Here is a 27888-nt window from a genome sequence, read left to right as displayed (position 1 = left end):
TAAAAATAGCAAGAAAAGAAATAGAAAAAAAATTGCGGATTCACATAAAAGAATTTTACTGCTGAAAATAGAGGAAATGCCGTGGAAATGGAAAGTGGTGAGGATGGAATTGGAAGAAGAGAGAGAGAGTAATTTTTATTTTAATTTTATCTTTTTTTCTCTATTTCTCTCAACAAACATTCTTAAAATTATTCTATTTCTCTTTTCTATTTTTATTCGTTCTGTCTTCCTCTCTTACCAAACACACCCTTAGAGATAAGAGATATCCCTCTATTTCCACTACATTGACCATTTTAAGATCAATTTCACTATTCTTTATTTTGTCAAATGAATAAAACTGATTCCAAAGCAACGGTAATATTGTACAGTACAGTGTGTTTGCAAAAACGTTGAATGGAACGTAACAGACGTTCATTCTAAAGCCTCCCTCAAATAGCGTTGCCTCGGAAAGCGTAAAATGCCGTTGAATGTCCATTAGGAGGGTTTTGAACGTTAAAACAAACATAGCCGTAATAGTGTAAATTCAATGAAATTCATGTTTGGAGGTGTAGTACTACAATGTATAAGCTCGAGTAAACGGCACAACAAAACCACATATCTCAACATTTACTCGACACAAAACACTTTTACAATCATAACATTTGAAAAAACTCAATAAACTTTGCGTAAAACCATCATTAGTAAAAAATGATGACAACACAGGAACGGCCATGGCTGACTAATAATATAGCTCAGGCGTATTCAACACTTGGAAATTAATGCACTACAGTGCATCCTTCAACAATACCAACAGTACGTGAGATTAAAGCATGATGATCGTAATCACTGATCATGCTGGTTGACGAGAACTTATTCATCGTGATTCTATTACTTATGTTCCTCTCAAGGCTGCAATCCTAGCAGCTAAATCATCACAGTCAGGTAACTTGGGATGTACATGCCGAGCTTCATTCGACCTCTCAGGCTGAAATGAAGCAGCACGAGCATATACTTTTTTAACTTCCACGGCTTCTGTTTGTTCATGGGGAAGTGAAACTGATCTTGGTGGACGAGTCACCATCTCTGGTGTCTCATCAGGTCCATCTCTGGTTGAGTTATCCATTTGATGTGCATGGCGACTTCTAGACTTTCTTCTTGCTTTTTCAGGCACATTTATGGATGGTTTTTTGCTATAATGTATCAGTAATCTATCAATTACCCTTTCCTCTTCATCGTTTTTGTGCTGCTCATCATCAAACAAAATTTGCAGGCCACGTTTTTGTTCATCTCGTCTCCTGCTCCTTGGTTTTCTCACAACTTCAGCATCTTCATTACTGGCATCATCGTGAGTAGATCTTGATTTTGAGTGCTTCTGTCTTGTAGACTTTTGTTTTAATACAATGACTTCTGTAGCATCTTCCTGAACAGAGAGTTCTTTTTCATGACCATGTTTACTCAGTCTTGCGTGTCTAATGGCCTGTAAATCCCGTTCAGAATCATCCAAACCTGGTTGGATCCTTTCCATTGTAGGAGTAGCATCAGGCTTTTCATGTACCAAAGGGTATGTCCGGATGCCATCACTGTCAATATTTGAATATACTGAATTGCTTCCATGTGTGTTGTTCTTCAGTTTAGAATTGGGTTTTACATAAGGAGGTGGGATCATGGCATTATTGTAGAAGGGCTTTGCCCTAGGAGTTTTATCCTTTTGAGTTCTTCTCTCAGAATTATCAACATCAGGTAGGCCACCATGATTAACAGCAAATGGCTCGTTCACATTGTTCTTTGAACGAGATCCTGCATGACCAGGAGACTTCCTAGCAGTGGCAGTGTCCTGGCTTTCTTTTACAAGTCTGGTATTCCCCCAACTATCATGCTGATTGAAACCACCTTCAAATTGTTCCTCTCTTGTATAAGCAGGTGGATTCGCATTATTGTAGAAGGGTTTTACTCTAGGAGTTTCATCCTTTGGAGTTTTTCTCTCCAGGTAATCAACATCAGGTAGGCCACCATGATTAACAACATATGGCTCGTTCACATTGTTCTTTGAAAGAGATCCTGCACGACCAGGAGACTTCCTAGCAGTGGCAGTGTCCTGGCTTTCTTTTATACGCCTGGCATTCCCCCAACTATCATGCAGATTGGAACCACCTCCAAATTGTTCCTCTCTTGTATCCTTGGAAGAAGATCCAATTGGTTTTAGCATGCTACCCTCCTTCCAATAGCCTCTATCACTCATCTTAGAAAGTTCTTCTCTTCCAGGTAACAGATTGCCATGGCCATCCCTTTTCAGACTGACTTCATCGTAACTGCTTAGTGGCTTGAATCCATTTTCAGGGATTGGAGGTTTGGATTTGGAACGAAGATGATTTTCGTCTCCCTTTGAGACAACAGCCTCTTTGCCATTCTGAAATTTATGCCTGTCATTAGGATGATCATGACTTCTCTCAAACTTGAATCCTTTTGGGGTAGCATCCTTGCCTTGTAATGGTATATCACGATCAATCGTGTGGTTTGACTTAAAATTACTGTGATCCTGCATGAGCAGATATATATTTATGGTACATACTAACACATGTAAGTAATTAATAAAATTCATGTACATTCTCAAAATGATTTCCCAACTGGAAAACAAAAAACGTAGAGGAAAGTATTTTTCTAAGATAATAGCAAAAATGATCCATTTGAGAACAAAGGGCTGAGAAAAGCACCTGTGCAAAAACAGAGGATTTTGACATCCTTAATTCAAAAGCTTTCGAATCCCATTTTATTGCGAAGTCTGAAGCAATATCCTGCATCAAGTGAACCTTCTTCTCCAACGTAGAAGACTTCGAATTCAAATTCGTAGCAAACTGATAATTGGCAAATTTAATGAGTCAGTTCAAGCACAAGTCATAAATATGCAAAATTCTCATGAAATAAAAAAGGTGTGAAGAGTGACCTCTTGATTGACATAACATTCTAAAGAACTTCCATATCTATCCTGAAATATTTGACGAAGGTCACGTAACTCTGGTAGATCAGAAAATCTTGCAGCGGCAAACATCAGAGATGATATAGCCTCCCTGACTTCCTCAGGACATCCACTGCAAAAGACACGAGGGAAAATATGAAATGGTCCCATAAACTTAAGAATATTTAGACACTGCATGTGTCCAAACAATGCATAAAAACATAAAAAAAAAAAACAGTTCAACAACAGGAACAGATATTGGAGAACAATATTCCTAGTGCTCCCACTCTTATTAAAAGAATACAGGAAAAAATTATTTTGGCAAATAATCTGAAAACCAGCTCACAATAATTATGACAAAACGTAACAAGTTGATAATAAAATTTGCATAGCCCATAATATGAATATTTCTTGGCCATATTATTACGATCGGATATTATCATATACAAAGTTTAGATAGATAAATTCAATTATATAACCTTGAGTGTTGAAATTTCAAGTATAGGATCATTAAAAGGCTCAACTTTTGTCAGAGGCTATGTTCAGCAGTGCACTGCATCATGTAGAAGGACTACATGCCGAACACTTAAAGCCTATATATACATGCACACCCACGTAAGTATAGTGTTGTACGAATGAACATTTATTTCGCAAGAGAAGGAAAATATTTCCCTCTAAATTATTGCATTTCAACAATTGTTTTCGTTTTGCATGCAAGGAGGAAAGACAATTTATGACAACATCAAAATAAAGAAGATAACCAACTAGGGCATAGTCATTATCCATGGCATGAGCTCCACTGCCTGTCTTGAACCAAAATGAATAATCTCCAAACAAAACCTCAGAACTTTCATTTGATTTTAATATTGAAAATTAAAGTGAACACGGAACAGCAAAGTGGAAGATTTTGTAAGAAAGTCTCTACATCATCAGACACATTGAAATGATCTTAAGGTTTATTTTAATATTTTCTTAGTAATAAATAGTGATTTTGAATGGGAAATCTCAGGACAGTGAAACTTAAAGAGTAAATGCAATTAGACACTCAATTCTTATAGGACCACATTGAGAAAATAAGGTACAGACTACCACTTGAGAAATATACAGTCTTGGTTGATAATTTCTTTCAAATAACCACAGAAAAGAAGTCATAATAACAGACACATCAAGCCAGTAGATTGTCTTTATCAATTATCAGCATGGTTCAAATGAAAAAAAAAATAACAAAAAGAAAAAAGTCACATCAATATCTAAAGCATAAGTCATTAAAATAGATTCATACCTCAGTTTCTGCAGCGCTGAGAGGTGTTTCAACACAAAGTCACAAGATTGTTCAACAAAATCATAACAAGACGACAAAGTCAACTCAACAAAGAGTCCTTCAGCCTGTATAACCACCCCACAAGAAGGATAAAACACAAATTGAGCAAAATATTATGTTGTAATGACAATAATCATGGGCACAAGCAAAACACTTTGTAAGTCCTAAAGTCCCTTTCAATTAAACAATAAGTAGATAGTAGATAGGAATTCATCATTCTCAAACTTTAAACAAAAAAAGAAAACAAACACAGTTGAAAAACAGTTCTCGTAAGCCATCTCACTCCAGTTCTATTCTGACAAAGTCTCATTGTGCTGCCAAAACATTATCAGAATCCATTAAGCACCTTCGACGGGCAGATTCCAAAAACTAGCCCCCCCCCCCCCAAAACAAAATTTCTCTTAAAAATTATATGCATAATTTTCCTATATATTCTTATAATTTATTAACTTAATTATCAACTTCTATATCTCAATACATCTCGTGGCTTTCTGCATATCATGTATCTTATATTAAATTAATAATTGAAGCAAACAATTTATTCCTAAATTTTTAATTATCTCTTTATATTTTATTCTTATACAGTAAAATAAAATCTACATTCATGACAATGAGTTTATCTCCTATTATACCTTATTCTAGCTCAATTATTTGACAATGGTGATATTTTTCTACATAAAAATAAGTAAATAATATTGTGTGGGTATTATCTAAATGTAAATTTGCTAGTATATGTTAAAGGATTTTATTCTTTTAATTTTTGCTATATTCCGCTTGTTTTCTGGATCCACCACTAACCTTTTTTACTATTAGCAGAATCTCGCATGCTCTTTAGGAAAAGAGATTCAAAAGCAGTGCAATGATCTAAAATATCGATTCCGGTGTTACTTCACAATTCACAACAAGAAACCAAAAAAAAAAAATGAACATAAAAAGTAATTACCCTTCCATAAGCACGGTCATCCAAACCATTCGCCAGCAGATCAGCGATGTCCTTCTTCAGAAACTTCTCCGTCGCCTTCCTCTTCCTCCTTATCACGTCGATCCGATTCTTCGTCAATTTGATCAACGATTTGCTAAACACGACAAAACACAAAACAAAGCAAAGCATAACACAAATATCAATAGCTACATTCTCTAACCGAATCAGTTAATAGATATAAAAAAGAGTAAAGAAGCAGAGAAAATCGCAGCGTTGAACCATTTCGCGGCGAATCCTCGACCGAGGAGGCTGTCCAACATGCCGGAAGATCAGACTCGGTGAAGTGACTCAGCAAACGATTCGACTCGGCAGCTCGGAATGTGAGATTCGCCACTGACGAAGCCGCGTTCGCGTTTTGGCCGCAGATTGAGCAATAGCACAGAGCTGTAGTGGAAAAGAGGTTGAAGAAGTAAGGAAGAAGAAGAAAAAAGTGAAGGAGAAGACAGAAAAAGGCGAATTTTAAGGCTTGTTATTTACCATAATGACCTTTACCTTTTGCTAATACTACTATTAGTTATTAGTATTAAAAAATAAAAACAATTTAATAAAGTTGCTTAAAAAATATGTTTTCAATATTTCTCATTTTGTTTTACAGAAACTACACTTATCTTTACATGAAGCAAAAATTTAGTTGAATCAGGTAAAATTAGTGCAAAAAAATTCCAAATATTTAACAAATTAAAATTCAAAATTAATACGTTCAAGCTAAAACAATTCCACTTGAATATTTTTTGGTAAGAATAAATAATTCATACACTAGAAATAATTTTACACATTCTTTCAACCGTAATCCTATGATAAATGTGATGAGTTTTACGCTAACTATTTCAAAAGTCCTATTGTCAATGATTTACTATGAATATGATAGATGATGTTAAAATTAGCGCAGCGGATAACAAAAATAAAAATAAAAAATGGGATGAGTGAGAAGGATGTTGACCGTTTGATTTGGTGACTTTGGAGTGTGGGAAGCATGACGAACGGAGAGGATCTAAAGTGAAGGGAATCAAAGAGAATCTTTGAGCTGAGCTGGATGGCATTAACGGCTCACGGGGTTTCTTATTGGGTTGGACTTGGACCAAACGCAATAGAGGTTCAGTGGATGTGGTAGGTTCTAACCTCCGTTACAGCTGTTTTAACATGAACACAGAAATCGTGCTAACAAATTATATTATTTGAGTTTAACTTTCTCCCACTACTTTAAGGTGAAAAATAATTTTATATCAGCATTTAATTATAAATAAATGTTGATATAAATTTTAAAATAATTATTATAAAAATTAATATAAATTTAAAATATATAATAAATTTTTTATTAAGTAAAAATATAAAATCATTTTATATTGTTAGTACATAACTTATCTTCTTATATTATTTTATAATTCTTATAAATTATGACCTTTTTATTTTTCTTTTTTCAACTGTAACTATGCAAAATACATAAAAAAACATATTATCATATTAGTTGTGGAGATTATATATATATATATATATATATATATATATATATATATATATATATATTATATTTCTAATAGAAAAAACTCTAGCTCCTTATTTTTTTATTTGGGACATAACTTAGGGATGCTTGCTTGATTTAATTGTTTTCTATTTTCATTTTTACTAGAAATAGAAAATGGTGATGAAAATGTGTTTGGTTAGATTTTTTTTATTTTCCGTGAAAATATTTTTTCAAATGAACCAAAAACTGGAAATAATAAAATCTAATTTCAGTGTTTTCAGTTGAAACCAGGAATCTCATGTAAAATGAAAACGCGGTGGCAAGAAGGAATGTAATTTTAAGTAAATCTAAAAATACATTTCCTTTTAAAAATGCATTTTTAATGTTTTTATTTCTTAAAAACAGAAAACAAAAAATCAAACCAAACATGTTTTTAGAATTCTAATATTTTAAAAATGAAAACAATTTTCAAAAAATAAAAATAGGAAATAAAAATGCAAACAACACACTCTTATATTTTCTTTTTCAACTTTACCTAAGCAAAATAAATTTTCTTTTCCAGGAATAAAATTTAAGAAATTTTTTTGTAGGAACCAAAAGCAAAATATTTCAACGACATGTGAATATGAATGATAAAAAATATAATTATTTAATTTTAAAATATATTAAGTTGATTAAACGGGTTGGACCACAAGCCCGCAGACCAAACCCGTTTAACCCCATAGATGGGCCCATCCATATGAGTCCACATCCAAATGAGACTTTAGGCCAGCGTGACCTGCAGGCTGACCGCGGCCCATGTACCCATCTATATGTACATGTTTGAAACGAGTTACAGGCTTACAGTTTCTTGATTAGCCATATCTAGAAGCACGCGATGTGTTTGTAGAAATACCATTTTGAAGAACTTTCCAAACGAAACATTTCTGACTCTGATATGTATTTCCAGTTTCTAGTTTGAGTAAACCATCATGATTGACCAACAAATAGTAAGCAGTTGAAGTAGTAAAATTACCATTTGAAACATACTTCCAAAGAATCGTATCCTCTCCTTACCCTTCCGAAGGGAGCATGGTAACAAATATTTCCGCAAAAGTCCAATAAAAGATAGAAGCCCCAAATGCTACCTGAAGTATCAACTTAGTCACAAACCAACCTATCAACAACATAGGAACAAGTTTATTGTGAGCGGTAAACACCCATTTTGGTTTATGAAAGTATAACATTGTAATAAATTGATTCTTTAAAAATGGAAATTTTAATTTTAATTCCGGTTAAAATATTTTTTTTTAATTTAGTATTTTTTTCATTTTTGTCCTTGAAAAAAAATTGTTTTAGTTCTTCCAAAATATGTTGTTTTAATTGTTCGTCTTTAAAGCATTTTGGATAGCGCTTTAAATAGTGAAAAATGTTTTTAACAGTAAAAAATAATATTATCTAAAAATTTTTAAGAATAAAAAATAAAATAAACACATTTTCTAAGAATTAAAACAAAAAATGTATTTAAACCTTTAATACTCATTGTGCAAGAAGAATAGGACAAATTAGTTGTATCATTTGTGAGACAAACCTAATCCCATTTTGGATGGAAGACATCTACTATTTTTTTTTATTTGAGTTAATAAGGTACTGAGAGTTGAACTAAGAAATAAATTCTAAAAGCTAATAAAAATTATCATTAAATTTTGATGTTTAAGAATTAATTTAACATATTTTTTAATAAATAATTTTTCATTAAATTATAAAATTTAGAAATTAATTTATGATTAAATTAATCATAAGATAAATGTGTAACAATTTTTATACATTTAATACTAAATTTAAATTCTTTAGCTTTCAAAACTATGTCATTGCCTCCCACTTTCAGTAACCAAATGAATATTTATGGTTATTGTGTGAATATAAAACAGAGTGGGACACGCTCTCGTCGACGACGTGAAGCCAACAATTACCTTTGACAATTTACCACATCGACTGACTCAGACCGCTTCAGAATTCATACGCGCGTGTTACACTTGCTGGACCACAGCGCGTGGATTGTTATTCAAATTTTTCAGGTGGGGCAAAAGCCCAGAAACGCAAAGCCGCGAAACACTGGCACACTTCTTTTTTCGTAAACATTTACTGGGCCCGCGCACGCGCTCCTTCTCCTCTTCACGACTGCGGCGTGACACACGCGCCTCAACTCCGTTTCACTCTCCTCACACAGAAAGAGCGCTTTTCATTTTGAAGTTTTTAAACCCTTCTTCTTTCACTTTCTGTCCTCGCAGCACTGTTTGTTTCCCGAGAAAATTTTTTGAAAAAGAAAATAAGAGAGAGAGGAATGATAATAAACGTTGAAGCGTTCTCCACTGTTTAGATTCTCCAGTTTCCGATTCTATTTCTCGTCTCGTGCGCGTTCATAGTGCATACTCGTGCTTGAACGAGAAATTGATTGTGAATTTCGACTTTGATAAGTTTGGTTGGTGGGAGAGCGATGCCGCGATCCAATTCCGCTGTGCACCACCACCGTCAGAGCTCCGATAACTTCATGTTCGACGCTCACGGAAGGTGGTTACTCTCTTCGACTTACGCGCAGGTGAGGTTTTCGTTTTCGCTTTCTGGATCATTCGTTTGTTTATGTGAAAATCAGACACGGCGAGAGCTTATTCGTCGGCGTGTGTACGGAACGAATCGTTTTATACAGGAGTTCGGGACTCGATCTTCGAGCTTGAGGAGAAACGACGATGATCGCGTTTTAGCCAGTGGCTTGCTTGATCTGCATTCGTTCGATACCGAGCTTTTACCTGAGGTTTGGTGTATGTGTGTGTTTTGATTTGCCTATTCTGTGTACGGAAGTAGCTTATAATCAGATAGACTTTTTAGCTGAAAAGTTTTGAAAACTAAGCAGAAAAGCTAAAAAGTTTGAGTTTCATTAAGTTTGAATTGAACTGAGTTGCTTGAATGAGCATCATGATGTTAGTTTTTAGTTGTTGCCTAATAATTTAAGTGAATTGTGCATATTTGTTGCTAGTTAATTAGGTTTTCAGATTTCAGCATGATGATTAGTGTGAACATGCAAGTGACAGGAAATTTTTATTTGACTTTTAATAGATGTATGGTGTTCACAATGAATATTTAACCAATCACACTGTTCGGGGTCAGAGTTCTGATGACTACGAGTCTATTCTCTCTGGCAACAAACTTGTACCAAGGTCTCGGGGCTTGCCTGAGAGCCATCTTCTTAAAAGTGTCTCAACAGAAAAAGAGAGAGCAAAGAATGCTGCCAAGATCAAAGTTGTGGTATGCTTCTCGTTGTGTGTTCCCTTTTTGTGCTGCTTGTGACTTTTTCTTTTATTTTATTGACAAATTAAGGGCTTTTGGCTTTAGTTCATTTAACAATTGCATTTTCGCAGGTTCGGAAGAGACCACTAAATAAGAAAGAAATAGCAAAGAAAGAGGAAGACATTATTTCCATAGATTCAAATTTTCTCACAGTGCATGAAAGAAAACTCAAGGTAAGCAAGTTATAGGTTGTAAAAAAAATCTACATTTTCTTGATGTCAACTCCGGATTATATATTATCAAGTATTTAAGTTGAATACAAACTACTCTATGCTGCCTTTGCAGCAGTTGGCATGGTTTTCACATACAAATTACTTTTCACTTGCAATTCTGGAGTCAACCCAAACTACTGAACAGCATGACATAATACTCTGCTGCTTTTATCTCTGATACTTCAACATCAAACTTCCACATATGTAACGTCTCATGCTTTTTACATTCTATTAAGGATTTTTTAGAACATAAATTGCATTTCAAAGTTAAATATGCCTAAGGGAATTTGATAAACTTCCTCAAATATATTGCCAATGATTCTGGCAAATTTAAATGAAGATTTTGCTCATTTATTTGTTGCTTTCAAATTTAAATATGCCTTAGTTCAATATTTTTCTAATTAATGTTGATACATTCATGTTACAATTTTACAATTGAAATTCATACTGAACTTGGACATCTGGGTTTGTATCTTTTTCTGAGGTGTATCTCCAATTCACTTGTGTCTGCAGGTTGACTTAACAGAATATATTGAGAAACATGAGTTTGTTTTTGATGCTGTGCTGAATGAAGATGTTTCAAATGATGAAGTGAGTATTAACTAACTACAGCTCTTGTGACCATGTTGACAACTAGATTAATTACTTTTCATTTTTCCCTAGGTATATGCTGAGACTGTGGAGCCGATTGTTCCACTGATTTTCCAACGAACAAAAGCAACTTGCTTTGCATATGGTCAAACTGGTAAGATTTTGTTTATTGCTAACTAATTGAGAAGTGTGTCTTTGAGCTCTAACCACAAATTATAAAATTAAGAAAACCTTTCAACATTTCAGAATTGAGCTGAACAATTAGTATCTGTTCACTGTATTTTTAAGATAAAAACATAGAATGTTCCTTGAATATTTCAAAACATTTTGTTTACAAATATAGTGAAAGTGAAAGGCATGAATGATAGTGAAGATGACTAATGATTTAAATTGTTTGTAGGTTCTATGATTTTTTACTTCCATATCCATGAAGCATTTATAATTGAAAATTTGACATACCAGTTTGCTACTATGAAGCACAAACACAGACATGTGACAATGACACAAACATGGGGAGACTTCAAATTCTAAAAATTTCAGTACTTGGACTCTGTGTGGTGTGTGTGTAGGGAAGGGATGCACTTAGTTCTGTAGTAAATCTCCGATACTTACTCCACTATTATAGGATATGAATTAAACAAATCTAAATGTTGAATAATGTATTATCTTGATGACCATGCTTGCCTAATTTTGGATTTAAGTATTCGTAGGTATGTATGTAATCATATAGATTAGCTGACATTTACTTATACTTTAAAAAGTATGTCAACATTATACACTAAAACATAGTTGATTGATGGAGTATTATGCAGTAGTAGCAGTATATCTGGATAGTAGTAGCAGTAGTATCTGAATAATTTTTGAAATGAGTCACATCTGGATACTTGTTGTCAATATGTCATGTCATATGGACACCACCATAATGGCATCTCTGTGCTTTATAGGCTTGGAAACTTATGCCTGTGATTCTTACATTGAAGGCTTGAATCACAAGACATTCTTTCTGTTTTGTTTTTAACCCATATGATATTTTGTTTCAATTTATATATGTCAAGTAAATATTGTCTTGGGCACATAGTGTATTAAATTTGATACATATATCACTTATAAAATTATCTAGACAAATGACCGAGTCTGCCTGATTTCTTTATTTTTTCCTCTAGATTGTTTTTTTTTTCTCTTCAAATTTCTTCTCTGAACTCTATAAACTCCCTCTACCTATTTTGCTTAGTTGTAGTGTTGTACAATGCCAAATTTCCTTTGTTTTCTTAACTGCACCCCTTATCCTAATTAAATTAGAATATGTATGGATCTCTCTCTTTTTGGAGATGAATTTCAATAGATGTTGGTGTTCTGCTATATATTGTGAATAAGTTAATCTCTATTTCATCAGTAATGCATGAGGCAGTTTGTTAAACATATATGTATTTTGTTTACCTTGATTTTCTCCAACCTCAGAACTTTTTAGTTGATATGGAATTACTTCATTATCTAGGGAGTGGGAAGACATATACTATGCAACCATTGCCTCTCAAAGCATCCCACGATCTTTTAAGATTAATGCACCACACATACCGGAACCAAGGTTTCCAACTGTTTGTTAGTTTCTTCGAAATATATGGGGGAAAACTTTTTGATCTTCTCAATGATCGAAAGTAAGTCATCAACTTGTGAGCTAGAATAGGTTTAACTTTGGGGGTTATTTGCTTGATTAGTTTTTGATTTTGCAGAAAACTTTGCATGAGGGAGGATGGGAAACAGCAGGTTTGCATTGTTGGCTTGCAAGAATATAGAGTATCTAAAGTTGAGACAATCAAGGAATTTATTGAGAGAGGAAATGCCACAAGAAGTACAGGTACAACTGGAGCAAATGAGGAATCCTCTCGATCACATGCTATACTTCAACTTTGTATTAAGAGATCAGCTGATGGGACTGACTCAAAGCCTGCTCGACTTGTGGGCAAACTATCTTTTATAGATCTGGCTGGAAGTGAACGCGGTGCAGATACTACAGATAATGACAAGCAGACTAGGTGGGATTTTGTTAGCTGATATTTCATTTGAGTAACTGGAAGATTTACCAAATAATGTATGTGTCTACATCCAGAAGTAATTATGTATTTATGTTATATTGCCTATTTGGTTTAATTAACTTGCTTTTTTATCTTCTTTTATGCTAGGATTGAAGGGGCAGAAATAAATAAAAGCTTACTTGCTCTGAAAGAATGCATTAGAGCTCTAGATAATGACCAAGGGCATATACCTTTCAGAGGAAGTAAATTGACTGAAGTTCTGCGAGATTCATTTGTCGGTGATTCGCGCACTGTAATGATATCATGCATTTCACCTAGCTCAGGTTCATGTGAGCATACTCTTAACACATTAAGATATGCTGACAGGTATATAATTTGAAATTTTCTGGTAAGGAAGCTATTTATCTGATACAATAAAATATTCTAATTGACCGTTACATTTCAGAGTTAAGAGCCTGTCAAAAGGGAACAGCTCTAGAAGGGATCCCCTTTCCTCCTCAAACCTTAGAGATTCCACTGTGTTGCCTGGCTCTTCAGTCTTATCTCGTGATGAAACCATGGAGGATGAAATAACTTATGTTTCTAGTGACAAGAATCGATTTGGTTGGCCCAAACAGCTGGAAAGAGAACCCTCTCCTCCAAACAATGTAGACCGTGTTCCAAGTGGTAGAATGGGGGGAAATTTGGCACCATCTATGTATTCTGATCCACAAAATGGTCAAAGAGGTAGTCAAAATGCCAGAACTGCAAATGAATATGATTACCTAGGACTGGCATATGAACAAGACAGAAGAAGAAAAACAAGTAAGAGGGTGGATAACAACCAATTAGCTGCTGTGGAGGACAATAGGAAGATAGAATCTCGTGTTAAACATGTGGATGAATCAGATTTTGAGGCTAATCATTCTGATCCCCATGATAATTTAAATGCCCTCCTGAAGGTATATTCTTTTGCCATGCTAATAAAATGTTTATGACTATTAAAGTACTGAATGGTGCCTGCTTGGCTTGGTAAATAGGAAGAGGAAGATCTTGTAACTGCTCACCGGAGACAGGTGGAGGAAACAATAGGCATTGTTAGGGAGGTGTGTACAAATCTTTCACCTTTCTTTGATGATTAGGTTAAACTTAGTATTTTATTTAATACTGTGAATTTCTTATGCAGGAGATGAATTTGCTCGTTGAAGCTGACCAACCAGGAAATCAACTGGATGATTATATTTACAAGTTGAATACCATTTTATCACAAAAGGCTGCAGGAATCTTTCAATTGCAGTCACAGTTGGCTCAATTTCAGAGACGTTTAAATGAGTATAATGTTGTCGTAACTTCTGGTAATTGATGGTGGTAATGAGCATGACTGATGTGTTGTGGATGGTGGTATTGCATGACTGATGTGTTGATGCTTTCAAGATTATTGTGGGTTTTGGAGTGCAGAAGAAATAGTAATCAAAACCATCTTTGTTCTACACTTAATTCAGTTGATTGCTTAGACAAGTCACTGTTGTGACTTGAACTGAATTGAATCACATATACAAATGTATGTCCACTCGCTCATTTGACATACTATTATTACCTGTGGAGAGTATAATGTAAAGTCAAACTACCCTGTAGGGGATTGCTTGCAGCTCAACCGAAAATCTTTATATATTTTTTTTTGTTTGTGTACCGTCTTCCTTACTTTGATTATGGCTTGTTTGTCGTGTCTTGTCCTGTATTATTGGTTCAAGAGTGTACCCTATTCTTTTCTTCCCGGTCATGATGATGTGAAGAATCAATAGCTGGATATAAAGAATGAAGGGTCACTTTAATCCCGTTGAAATACCCTAATCATTTTTTTTTTTTTTTTGCTTCACTAATGTTAAAGTGTGCATGTTAAAAATTGACTCTTTATATGGATTATTATCAGTAGTGCATGAAGTAGGGATCAAAGCCTTATAGCCTGCCAAACCCCTTCTAGTCACAATCTGCGAGTTGTACCTTTGTTGCTTGCTTCACAAAATATTTCCAGGCACAAACACAGATAATATATAAATTGGTTGGGTTTGGGGGCCCTGTAATTCATGCATAACTAGCAAAATTCCAATTGAATTCCTTATTGGAGTATTGTCGTGCAAGACACTTGTCCCCCCGCTTGATCACGACGTAGACGCAGGTAGTTTGACATGTCAATGTGTCAAAATAATTGATGCATTTTATCATGATAGGTGCATAGCACAATTGGGATACTCACTGTCCATGTCCAACATGTTTTCGTCTGTTGTACCTAAAAAAAGCTTGGTGATTTGGCATTCTTTGGTACTATCATTATACCTAAACATTAACGGCGTTATACATTCTGATCGAGCTTTGATAATTGTAGCTTCGGCCACGTGTTGTATGCAACGGACACACTAATCCAAAGTGATCCTTTGATTTTCTGCCCAATGAATTTTATTCTTGTGCTCTATGTTAGAAACACCACAATATATTTCGTTATAAATTTTTAAATGTTTTAAGTTTACGTAAAAAAAAAAGTTGCTGTTAAAACAAAGTTTATGTAAGAGTTTATATTGGTCTCATCAAATGATTTAGGGGGGCTACATTTTGACAAGGTCAGCGTATAATTCCACTTTATACAAATTATATTTGGAAAAAAAAAATGTGTGGTTAGTATTTCTTCCCACTGAGAATGTTATCTTTGTCTGTTACCCTTCCTTATCTTGACGAGGACCTTGCAGTAGTTTAGGTGGACAACAGGAATGTCATGCTGATTCTAAACCCTACAACGTATTGGGACTCTTGCTACCTGCCAAATGCCAAAGCTTCCACTTCCACCGTGCTTTTTAAGCTTGGCCAGAAAAGTGAAAACTTTTCAGAATCTGGTGAATGTATCACCAAACAGTGGCATTTGCCGCAAAGAAAAGCAAAAGGTGCTTGCATCTTTATCCTTACCGTTTTCATTTAAGACTTATTTTCCTGGAGAACTTTATCACTGAAATTTTGAATTGAGCAAAAACGGCTTCAGCTCAAGGATGGTTTTTGTTCTTGTTAGAGCTTTTTAATATATAAATTTATCAAAATTTAAAAATTCAATTATACTATATTGAACACGAGTTTAAATTAAATAATCAAAATACATTAAATATAAGTTTAAAGGAATTCATCAAAATATAATATGAATAGTTAATATACTTTTAAATTAATTATCAATGCTACAACATACTTAAATCTAATTAAGTTTAACTCGATGTATAAATAAAAAAACAGTTCTTAATTTTTAAATTTGAATTAGAAAGCTGATCATTTATTTATTTTTAAAAATTTTCGGTTCAGTTTTTTAGATTTTGGATTAATTAATTCGATTTTGAGTGTCACTATTTATTGTATACATTTACGCCAGCAAAATAAATCCGGATCTAAGATCAGGTTGACCTACCATAACCCATACGAAAGCAAAAAGATTTTGGGGTTGTTAGTGTGAACATTCGTAGTGCAACGGGTAACACAGCTGATAAAACTTGAATCCATTTTGCAACTTCAGAACTTCTATTTTCAGCTGACAAAAATTGATTTAGTTAATAAGAAATAAATTCATATTTATTTTATAAAGTCATAGGTTCAATTCTCTTGTTATTAATGTGAGAACTTTAAACTCAACTCACCTAAACTTTTCTCTAATAAAAAAGAAAGAACTTCCGTTTTCAAGAAATGCAAATTGGACTCTTAATTTTATATTTTGAGTCGGTAGACATGGTTAACTGCTCATGAAATCCAAAACTAAGCACACAAAAATTCTATGGTATCGTTTTACTGTGGAGATATGAGAATCTGTTGTGACTAGTGACAGCCACCACTTTTAATTTGTTGGTTATTTACCCTCCACGTGTCAGCGTTGCTTTCTCCTGATCTCTTGTCTTGATTTTCAAGGACACCATGAAAACCTAGACAAAATGGAGGAAGTCAATGATGAACTTGTGAAATTGTTATTTGTCAAAACTTTTTCATGTCTTTTAGTTGCTTGGTAAATTGGTAACAACCCTCACACAAATACAGAGAATGACGCTATACTTTTTGGCTAGGCAAGATTCAGTTTGATTTTTAGATTGGAAAAGCGATATGATATCGTGTTAACATTAGATAAAGTTATTATGAATCATATGATTCATACTAGTGTCTTATGAAAAGAAGAGCATGGAAAATAAACCCTCCAAATTCAGGTCCTCAGAAATTTTCTTTTAATGGAGCAAGGATTATAGTACACATGTATCCCATTCCCACCTTACCATGTCATGAGAAAAGCAAGTTAAATCCAACTTATTTGCTAAGCAGTTATGCCAATATATGTTCTTGAAGTATACGTGCATGTCTGTATTTAAAGTACTATATTTATATAGGTAGATAGAATATAAATGACAGAAAAATGATTAGATAGATAGAACTGCATGTATAGTCTCTTCAATTAATGCAACTAAGAAAATTTTCTTAGAAACTTGCCCTCTACATGATGCAAAGCATCTTTAAAGAACTTACTTGAAGTGATACTGGACCCTTCTTAAAGATATATAGTATTTTGTAGTTAATTGTATTATATATATATATATATATATATATATATATATATATATATATATATAAGTCGGCTTAAGACAACTTAATTAAGTCATGACACTATAGTATTAAACCTGATAAGACACTAAGATTTTATAAACTGTTCGAAATCTTTTTGATGTTTACCTTAATGTGCCTATCGTCATCTACTCTCTCTCTATCTCAAAACCTCCTTAAATTTGTTTACATTGTTGTCAACAGCCATTCGTGGGTTAGCTACTAAGATTTTGAGGAAAAAATAGAAATCCATTGTCCCTAATATGTATATAGTTAACGAGGTGAAGTAGACCTACCACGCAATTTAAGTCATCATTGCTCTCGAATTTTCCATACTATGCAAATCTTGAATCTGGTAATACAAGTCAAAAACACTATTAACTAAGAAATATTAGGGGAAATATTTTATTTGCTTTTTATATTTTCAAGTAATCTTACTGGTTGCCACACTAATTCAGGTGTTGGAAATCTTGTTCTTCCAGAGTTGTTTATCAAACATTAGACCCTAAGAAAACGTTCCGCTGAATTTACTAATTAATAACTCAAACCGACCAATCAGTTACTTAATCTTCTTCATTACAATCAAATCATTTTCTGATCACTTAACCAACTAAATAATCAGAGACTGGAATCCGTTTTCTTAAGAGATAAGACAAATTGAAGGGGTTGTCACTCTTGCCCCAACTTCATGTGAGTTTACCTAAACTTTGATTGTGGCCAGAACATTATTTTAATCACTAAAATGAATGTGATAAAAGTAATCAAATTTACAAGTTTTAACTTGATTAAAGAATATATTAATATCCATTTTGCTAACCATATTTCCCTAAAGACTAGAGTAAAAGATTAAAAAATTGTTTTTATATTGAAAAGAGTAACATGGCAGAGAATATTCAAAGCGAAATTTATAATTTTTATATGATTTTGTAAGTGAAGCTCCAGTAGAATACCTGCAAGGACCCTAATGTTCAGTCTCTGTAATAGTAGATGAAATGCATAAAATTAGAAAAGATTCTTTATCTTATACTTGTTAGGCTTACTTATATAGTGCTCTTATTGAGTCAAAATAATGTTTTTGGCTTAATGAGGTATGAGAGCTCAACTGAGATCAATTCCTTGATATAGAGTTTATGCTATTAACAAATTGTGTTCATGATCCCATACTTCAGTTCATACCTACACAAGCCTCATTACATAGGAGAAAAGTGTTAGAAAAAATAAAATAAAATAAAATAAAAAGAATAAATGAGAAGAAGATGGAAAGCTTTAAACTAAATAACAAAACAATAACAAAATAATAGTAGTAAAATAACTTCATAATATAACAAAACATAGATTAACAATGTAATATAACATATAATAAGCATAAAGAAAAAATAATTTGAGGGAGAAAATTTTAAATAGTCAGGGTTAAAGCGCGCAAACGCTATCCTTAGAAAACGTTCTCACTAGACTAGTAAAAAAATCTGATTGCACTCTCCACTTAAGATATAACAATCCATTGATTTCGATTGTGTGAAACGAAAAAATCTCTAAACCTTCTAATGGTCAATACTCTTACTCTCAAAAAATAATTCAGAAAAAATTTGCTGAAGAGACATAAGAGACATAAGACTTAACTTAAATAGACCATCACAAATGTAGCCTTTACCAATAAAAACACCACATCTAGTAATAACAATTCTATTAGACTCAAAAATAACTTTGTATCCTTGTTGGACTAACAAAAAAGTACTTATTAAATTTTTCCTGATATCAAAAATATGATAGGCTCCACTAAAACAAGAAAATTTATTGAAGATAGCTCTAACTTCACTTGACCTTCTCCTAACACATGTGTCATACTCCCAAAATATATTTTAAATAATAGTAGAATTTTGTAAAGAGATAAGTAAAATATCTATTATTTGTGTTATGCTCATTTTATTGTTTTTTGTGTTGTATTTTCAAGTGTTTATTTTTTTTAGAAAGAGCTACATATATAACTCAACGTGTAACAATAAAATACTTGCAACAATAACATTAAGAAATAGAAAATAAAAAATGAATAACAAACTTCTTTCTAATGTTAAAGACTTGTAACCAACGTTCACAAAGAAAATTGTGAGTAAAAGATAGTTTCCTAACATATAGGAATAGAAGTAGTAAGTAGTGGGATGCTTTTAGTTTTTCATGGAAGCTAATTCTAAAGTCATTTTATCTTTAAAAATATAATTGATAAAGAAAATATATTTTAATTTTAAATTTTAAATTATAAGAAAATATTTTCCAACAATCTTTCACTAATTTAAAATTTAAAGAAATGAAATAATATAATAAAAACATTTTTAATGGTGCATAATAGATTGCATTTTCACCCATAAATTTTCCAGGCTTACTAGAAATGAACTTAATCATATTCATGACAAACATTTTGATAAAATAGATTGTTACGGTAGAAACAATATGCAAGAAGAATGTAGATTTTTCTCTTTAAGACTATTAGAAAAAATAAAATAAAAGGAATAAATGAGAAGAATATGCAAAACATTAAACTAAATAACAATACAACGGTAACAAAGTAACTTTAGAATACGACAGAACCTGGATTAACAATGTAATATAACATACAATAAGTACAAAGTAAAAAAATTTTAAAGGAAAATTTTTTAATAGTCTAGGTTGAAGCGCGCAAACATTGTCCTTAAAAAAAAATAGCTTCCACTGCACCGATAAGAAAATCTAATTGTACTCCTCTCTCAAACTCAAACTCAAACTCAAACAACCCGTTGGTTTGGTTTCGATCGTGACCAATGCTCTTGCTCTAAAAAAATTTAGAGAAAAATGCAAAAAAAAATAAAAATTCTGTGTGTGTTTTGGCTAAAAGAGAGTGATATTTATAGACACAAGTGTAATATCTAAAAACAAAAAAAAAAAACTACATACCACCTTCACCACCTTTTGAATGTTACTCCCAACGTTCAATCTGCACGTGCACGAGAGAAACAAAATTTCAGCAAATCAAATATAGTTAGAATTAACCACTAAGATTAACAAAAAAATCTTGTTACATTAAAAAATCAAAACCAAATAAAACAAATATTTTATTTATATAAACAAAATTAATATAAGTAATATATTTTATAAATTTTAAATTATAAAACAAATATTTATCAATAAAAAGTTCTCAATCCATGAGAGACGTTGAGTTGCAAGACAATTGAGCCTAATAACATTGAACTTGTACTAAGTAGCATGCATGGTTTTATTTATTTCTGTAGGCCAAAGTAGTCTTAGAGGGGTCCAAATTCCAAAAGAATTATGAATACATTTTTACCATAATTTCTAATCAAATCATTTTTATTAATTGATTCCTTAAGTATTAGTTTAGGGGCAATGACTAATAAAGCTGTATTGATATAATCTAAAACTTAGTTAGACTTCTCATATTTGTATCTTTTAATTAATCGCCATGAGTGGATGATGAAGTTATCATGAATAATTAAATCAAACAAGGGTATTATCTTGTTTATCCACTCATTAATAGACAGCCGTTGTGTACATATTTAAGTCATACTTAAGCAGGCCCGGAAGTAAATACTAAATTGGGAAGTACCCTCAAGCAAAGGGCAGCAGAAATACCGGAAATTAAAGATAGATCACAAGCAAACAAGAGACGAAAAGATTTAAATGCATGCATGTCAAACTCCACTTAAAATTGAAGTCATTGATCGATGATGTTTCTTATTTGATGTTTTGGCTGTTCAATAACAGTATACATAATACATGGACGTGTTTATAGTAGCTATTCACATTGCGGCTTTGGATTAAGGGATTCATATACAAAATCCTTTTTTTATAAGCATTTACGAATTAACTCCTTTTTTTTAATACAAATTAACTCATATATATATATATATATATATATATATATATAAGTTCTCAAACAACAGTACTAGTAATAAATATTTTTTGAAAGAATAACAATTTTTTTTTTGCATCTACAAATGTTTAGGAGACAGTGTGCGGAGGATCAAAAGAAAGAGTCTGGGTATTTTATAATAAAAACATCATTCTTGTTCCCAGATTTCACAAATATCCTATATATGAAGAGCTCCTTCCACTTTCTGTGATGCATGAAATTTTCTTTTCTTTTTAAGCTGTTTATTAGTTTGATCAATTATATTTAAAAGGTTGCTAACCCGGGATACTGAACGATAACGACAATAGAAAACTATGGTTGATTAAATGAGTTATATGACTTTGAATCAAATACTTTAAATATGATTCTTAGAGAAAAAAAGTTTATAATGCTCAATTGAAATTATATATATATATATATATATATATATATATATATATATATATAAAAGATATTGTTGTTGTGATTGAGAAACATTTTTTTTTCTTCATGTTACCTTTTAATCTTGATTCTTTTTAAAGGAACCTTGAAATACCATTTCAATTTTTCACGTCAAGCTTTTTAAATAACTTAGAATTTTGTCTTGTATTTCAAATCATAGACTCGATTAGTTCTTTACAACATGAAAAAAAATCTTCTTGCTCACACCCATATGTCTTCAAAGAAATTATTAATTTGACAACCTTAATTAATATTCCTCTCATAATATATTTTTGAAATGTTATTCTGATTAATTTTTTGCAACACCGCATATTTTCAAATCTTACCTAATCTTAAGTCTCTTCATATGCTCCTTTCAGAAATCAAATATTCTTTCAAAAAATTCTTCATAACGTAGTTAAATTTTTTAGTACTACCAATAAAGGTTTATTCCCTCCATCAAAGAACATCCTAGAAATATTTCAGACTTTTATCAGATTCTAAACGGAATTAGTGAGAATATATGACAGAAATGAGACATGATCAATTAGAATCACTTATCCCGTCCATCCACAAATACTAAATATATAAACAAACTTCAACCATATAACAGTTGATAATCTCTTAACCCTTGAACAGTTGAACTTTAATCATCTTTGGGCTCACGCCAAACTTCAAATTAACCTAATTATCTAATGGCGTGAATTTTTATTGTCTTTGATAGCTTCACCCCAAGATTAATGTGAAATCATGATTCCTTATTGGATGGAAGAAGAGAAGAAATTAAAAGTTGAACTAAACATTGCTACCTCCTTAGTCAATAATGAGCTATACCTATCTAATTAGACCTAAAAATATTTTGTTTTTTATACCTAGAAATATTATTTTATCTTGCAGGAATGACTGGTGGTGATTTTGCCAAGTATTCTTTTCTTCGAGTTTATGCTTGTACGGCATTTAATATTATTTATGTCTCAACAATTTGGGATGTGAAGTCGGCAAGGTAGATTAATATATTCAAAAGCATGAACTCTCAACAATCAAATTAGAGACACCATTTCTTCTTTGGGCAAGTAATGGACCTCACCTTGCCTAAAGTAGAGGAGGCAATCATACACATAATTAATAATAAAATATGAGGGATGATCTCTAGCATTATAGATATGTGGGGTAAGTAGAATCCGGTTTGATAATCTCATTTAACTATGATACGCGAGCACAAACACTAGCATATATGTATCGTTGATTAGTGTTTTGCTGTTAGGACTAAAGGAAAAATAAATTGAAATACAAATTGAAGAGAAGGAAATCAATCAACTACATTGTGTGAGAACTATATACATTGCCCTATTTTTTTTATTTTTTTATTTGCCTTTCAAAAAAATATACATTGCCTTTTCTTTCTTTATTTTGTTCAGCAACTATATAAATCATTGTTGTTATGCTAACCACTTATTATCTATAATATTTTTTTGATAAATATCACAAGTATTTTCATAGAAAATAATCATATTTAAGTTGGGCGAAATCAGTAAAGTGGATGAAATCATTATAGGAAGTAATATTTTTCCTTTAAATATTTAATATTTAATGCAACTGTATACTCAAAATAATTCTATATTAATTGATATGCTTGATAGTATTTTTTCCTTCGGTATCATGTCATGCTTTCTTGATCGTTATACAATTGTATAGAGACAAAGATAAAAATAAATTAGCTTGTCTATTAAGAACCTACGGTCTAACTTAAACCAAGTTAAGGTTTGGCATATCCATTTTAGTTTATTAATTAAATAGGTTGATGTTTTAAATTTATTTAATAAAAATACCATTTTAAAAAGAATTTTAATCTAGCAAGTCAATCTATTTAATTAAATAATAATTAATATAATTATTGTTAGACTTATATATAGTACTTCGAGATCATATATTTTCAATCATGCAAATAAAAGAAATTGTATCACAATTATAATAGCATATAATATTTTTTTCTGAAAAAAAAAATAGTATCGGAATAATGGATTGTATAAAAATATGCTCCAGGATGCTGAAGCAGCAGTTGAAAAGTGGCAAAGGAGTATAATATAGAATGGAGGCTAATACAAATGGGCCAATGAGGACGAGACAGAGAGACAAAGTTTATGGCCCACCCACGACTAATCCTGGCCCAAAAGTAAAGCCTAAAGCGAATCAGAATTCCAAGCCAACGAATCTAAGCCACTGTTCTGTTTGGGAGAAATATTGCAAAAATCAAAATAGTGCTCTCTTAACTCTTATCTCACACTCTCTCCCTTGCCGCGCGTGTCCAGCTTCATACCCAACTGTACGTTTCACGGCACAATAAGACTATGTCAACTATATAGTTCATATGATCCACTCAAGATATAAGGATATGAAATAGAAGTTTCTTTATTCAATGCATTTAATTCAGTTCATAATACATATTAAGTTTATGAGAAAAGATATAAGTTTGATTTTTACATAATATATTTTTAAGAAGAAATAATTTTTTTAAGTATAACTAAACCTCAAAAAGAAAATAATTACCGTTGATGTTAATAAACAAAAACAAATATTTGTTTTTAAATTTTAGCCAGTAAAAGTTAGTATTACTTTAAATTAATAGAAAATAGTCTTTAATACTAAGAGTAGTTCAAAGCAATTTATCCGATCATCTAATTATAAATTATAGTGATAAAATTTTTAATTTTTATAATAATTATCTTAAATATTATATTAATGATATTTTTTATTCACTGACAATATAAAATTTTTTATACTAATAATACATGACTCTTAAATTAGTTTATATTTATATTTTAGAATAAATAATCATTTTTATTCCTGAATATATAGAATATTGACAAATTTTTTTTCAAAAGATAAAAATTTAAATTTTAGTCCTAAAAAGTGAAAAAAGTACAACAAATCCTTCCATCGATTAACTTTCGCCGTTACATTAATCAAAGAGTCTACGTAGCACAGAGGGACGAAAATGTCTCTAAAATGATTACAAACATGACTGTTGAATAGATTGGATCAAAATATTAGTAAGTTTTCATTGAACCAAAATGTCACTGAATTTCCATTGGACTAAAATGTTAGTAATTTTTCATTGGATCAAAATGTTACTAATTTTTTTGGACCAAAATGTTAGTACATTTCTATTGGACTAATTTGTCAAACCCCAAATTTCGTTTCATTTACAGGTAAAATATAATTTAATCTTCACCCCCTTCCCTCCTTTTCTTTTTTTATCATTATAGGTATAACATTACAATAAACACTTAAAAATAGGAAAGAAAACATAAATTAGAACAAACAAAATAATAAATATAATTGTTTTAACAAACATTGTAACTCAAATGCAACCACAAACAACACAAGTAATATTTTTAAAAATTTGATTGATTATTTTTATTGTTGCTTACAAGTTATTTATGTTAACATATTTGTAGAATGAGATCAATTGCTCTCAATTTGCTCCACAAGTTGAACAACATTAACATATTTGAAAGTACTCCAACTCCAGCCTACCACTCAAAGTGCTCTGACTCCTAGTGTTGTAAGTAACTTTTATATATAACTGATTAGTTATTGTTAAATTATGTCATGCATAACTAGTCACTATTTATAATTGTTATAGAAAACAAGCTCCAGTTAGGCATTCAACATCAATTCAAATTACATTCCCTAATGTACCATCTCATAGGATAAACCAATAAAATTACATGAGCTTCATACCCACACCAGGGCTACTCCGTCGCCATGATTCGAAGAAGTGAAATATAAGATATATTTGTATTTTGTTTAAAGTAAATTTTGACTAATTATTATAATTTGAATAAATTTGTAATGATTGATACACTGTTACAATGTTTATTTTTGTACATTGGTAGAATGTTATTTTGAAAAATTTCTATTGTGACAACATTAGATAGTAACAAAATTGAGTTGGATCTCATTTTTTGTAAGGATTAACTTAATAGTTATGTAATTTTGTTTTAGTTTCATATTTTGAGTAAAATACTATTACATTAGAAATTTCATAACAACAGACAAATTATGCTTATTAATCAATATTATGTTTATTCTAACTCATGTTTGCTTCCTTATTTTTTTAAGTGTTTATTATAATGTTATGCTTGCAACATTGAAAAAAGGGTGGAAGATCAAGATTAAATTATATTTTATCCTTAAATGAAACGAAATTTGGGATCTGACAAATTAGTCTAATGAAAATATCCTGATATTTTGGTCTAAAAAAAATTACTGATGTTTTGATTCAGTGAAAAAATTATTGACATTTTGATTCAATGAAAATGTACTGACATTTTGATCCAATGATAAATTACTGATATTTTGGTTTAATGATAATTTATTGACATTTTGATCTAATGAAAATGTACTGATGTTTTTATTATAAATTCTTAAAGATTCTTGGTGACATATAAAATTGATTTTTTTTCATTTGTAATTTTGAGTTTTTTTTTTTTTTTAAAAAAAAGATGTTTAATATGCCTATAGAGATTGCAACAGTTGAGCAGATTTATTATCAAAATCTGGTACTTCATCTAATGATAATCTAATAGTTTTACAACATAGTCCGTCTTTCCTCAATCTTGCAATGGTGTCTGATCTGATGCTATGGGAATGTCCCATTTGCGTAGCTAGTTGTCTTTGTTTTGTTTAATTTTCTGAATGATAATAAAAAATATGTCTTCCTATATATGTAATATATATTTTATTACATGTTTTTGGATAATGTTAGAAAACACATAATTATCAAAAAAATTGTATACGTTTTAACATTTATATATTTATCAAATGAATTTTAATCTTTATAGTTGACCTTATAATAAATAATTTCTAGTTCCGTGACCTCAGTCATTGCCTATTAATTTATTTCTTTACATTTACAAGATTTGATCTTAAGTCTTATTAAAAATATTTAAGATTTTGAGGTCAGTTTAGAACATGTTGTTAATTTCCTTGTTCCAATTACAGTGCACAAATTCCAATTAATAAAACGCAAAAGTAATAAAGTTGTTTCTTTTGCGTTTGGTGCCTCAAAATGATAAAAATTCCGTTAGAAACAACCAGACATACATGCACTTAACAATTCTAATTTGTCAACTTTCAATTGCTTTAACCTTCAACTGACTTGTCAACTTTTTTTACCATATATAATCATCATAATGAACTTCCAAAAAGGGAAATTCGTATCATCTCACAAACTTCATATGAAAAGAAATAAAGGTACGATTGGTCGATTACGTTAATTTCGCTAATTAGCCAGCTACTTCAGACTTAGTTGACACAAATATCTCATAACATGTATTTATTACTGTGGGGAAGAAAAATCGTAACACAAATATTGTTAAGGATTGCTAATAACACACCTACAAATAGATTATTTTATTGATTAAAATCTGCATATTCGTGAGTGGGATTTAAACAATTTTTAATTAATAATAAAGAATGTGTTTTTTAAAAAGAAACAATAATGAATGTGTTGAAAGAGTATGTTAAAAAGTGAATTAATAATATTTTTCTTAATTAGTTGTTTGGTTTTTTGTACTTTTGGTTTCACGTTTTAGTGCCGGGATATTGTCCCATTTTTTGGATGGATTTGCTGGAGACTTTGGCTCTTCTTGTCTATTATCAATAACTCTAATTCCCCACAACCTTGCCCTTAATTAGAGAAAAATAATTTCGAAAAAAAAAAACAAGAGATGGCTTCATCCTTACATATAGTTTTAAGCTCGTTTTTCTCACTCGTCCAGATCCCGTCATCCTTCTAACATCTCATTATATATAACGTTGCACGATTAAAAAGAATTTTAATATCATTGTACAAAACCAAAGCCACAAAGATTTATTTATCCCAAAGTTATCAATAATATTTAGTTACTTCTATATATCTGTATATTTATCCATCCACACACGCATATAAAAAAATTGTAGTAACATATAGCATTATTTTTTAGGAAAGACTTGTGATAATTCGAAATTTTCTTTATATTGGGCTAGTTTATTTGTTTAGTATATTTGTCTAAATTATTCATACTTAAAAAAATTTATATTTATTTTAAGAAATAAATCCTATCTATTTCTTAAAAA

At 31.4% G+C, this 27888-nt stretch overlaps 2 protein-coding genes across 3 annotated transcripts; one reads left to right on the top strand and one right to left on the bottom strand.

Annotated features, from left to right (window-relative positions):
- Positions 1–490: 490 nt before the first annotated feature.
- LOC100775349 (uncharacterized) lies at positions 491–5670 on the bottom strand. The gene is made up of 6 exons (XM_003529949.5): positions 5455–5670; positions 5197–5329; positions 4215–4318; positions 2921–3065; positions 2691–2831; positions 491–2515 (listed from the first exon to the last, which is right to left on the bottom strand). Exons 1-6 carry the CDS (start codon positions 5493–5495, stop codon positions 872–874), a joined length of 2208 nt encoding a protein of 735 aa, XP_003529997.2. The 5' UTR covers positions 5496–5670; the 3' UTR covers positions 491–871.
- A 2895-nt stretch (positions 5671–8565) lies between these two features.
- LOC100783382 (kinesin-like protein KIN-13B) lies at positions 8566–14507 on the top strand. 2 transcript variants are annotated; one of them, XM_006583313.4, is made up of 12 exons: positions 8566–9275; positions 9384–9488; positions 9791–9979; positions 10093–10194; positions 10747–10824; positions 10897–10978; positions 12320–12479; positions 12555–12857; positions 13005–13223; positions 13303–13798; positions 13877–13942; positions 14023–14507. In XM_006583313.4, the coding sequence occupies exons 1-12, from the start codon at positions 9174–9176 to the stop codon at positions 14197–14199; spliced, it is 2079 nt and encodes a 692-aa protein (XP_006583376.1). In that variant the 5' UTR covers positions 8566–9173; the 3' UTR covers positions 14200–14507. The 2 variants fall into 2 exon arrangements, with proteins under 2 accessions (XP_006583376.1, XP_040872874.1); XM_041016940.1 differs by lacking the exon at positions 8566–9275 and having other exon boundaries at positions 9384–9495.
- The last annotated feature ends 13381 nt before the right edge of the window (positions 14508–27888 follow it).

The sequence above is a fragment of the Glycine max genome, chromosome 7, assembly GCF_000004515.6.
Source record: "Glycine max cultivar Williams 82 chromosome 7, Glycine_max_v4.0, whole genome shotgun sequence".
NCBI lineage: Eukaryota > Viridiplantae > Streptophyta > Magnoliopsida > Fabales > Fabaceae > Glycine > Glycine max.
Note: the sequence above shows the minus strand (reverse complement) of the source record. Positions and strands in the feature narration are given on the sequence as shown.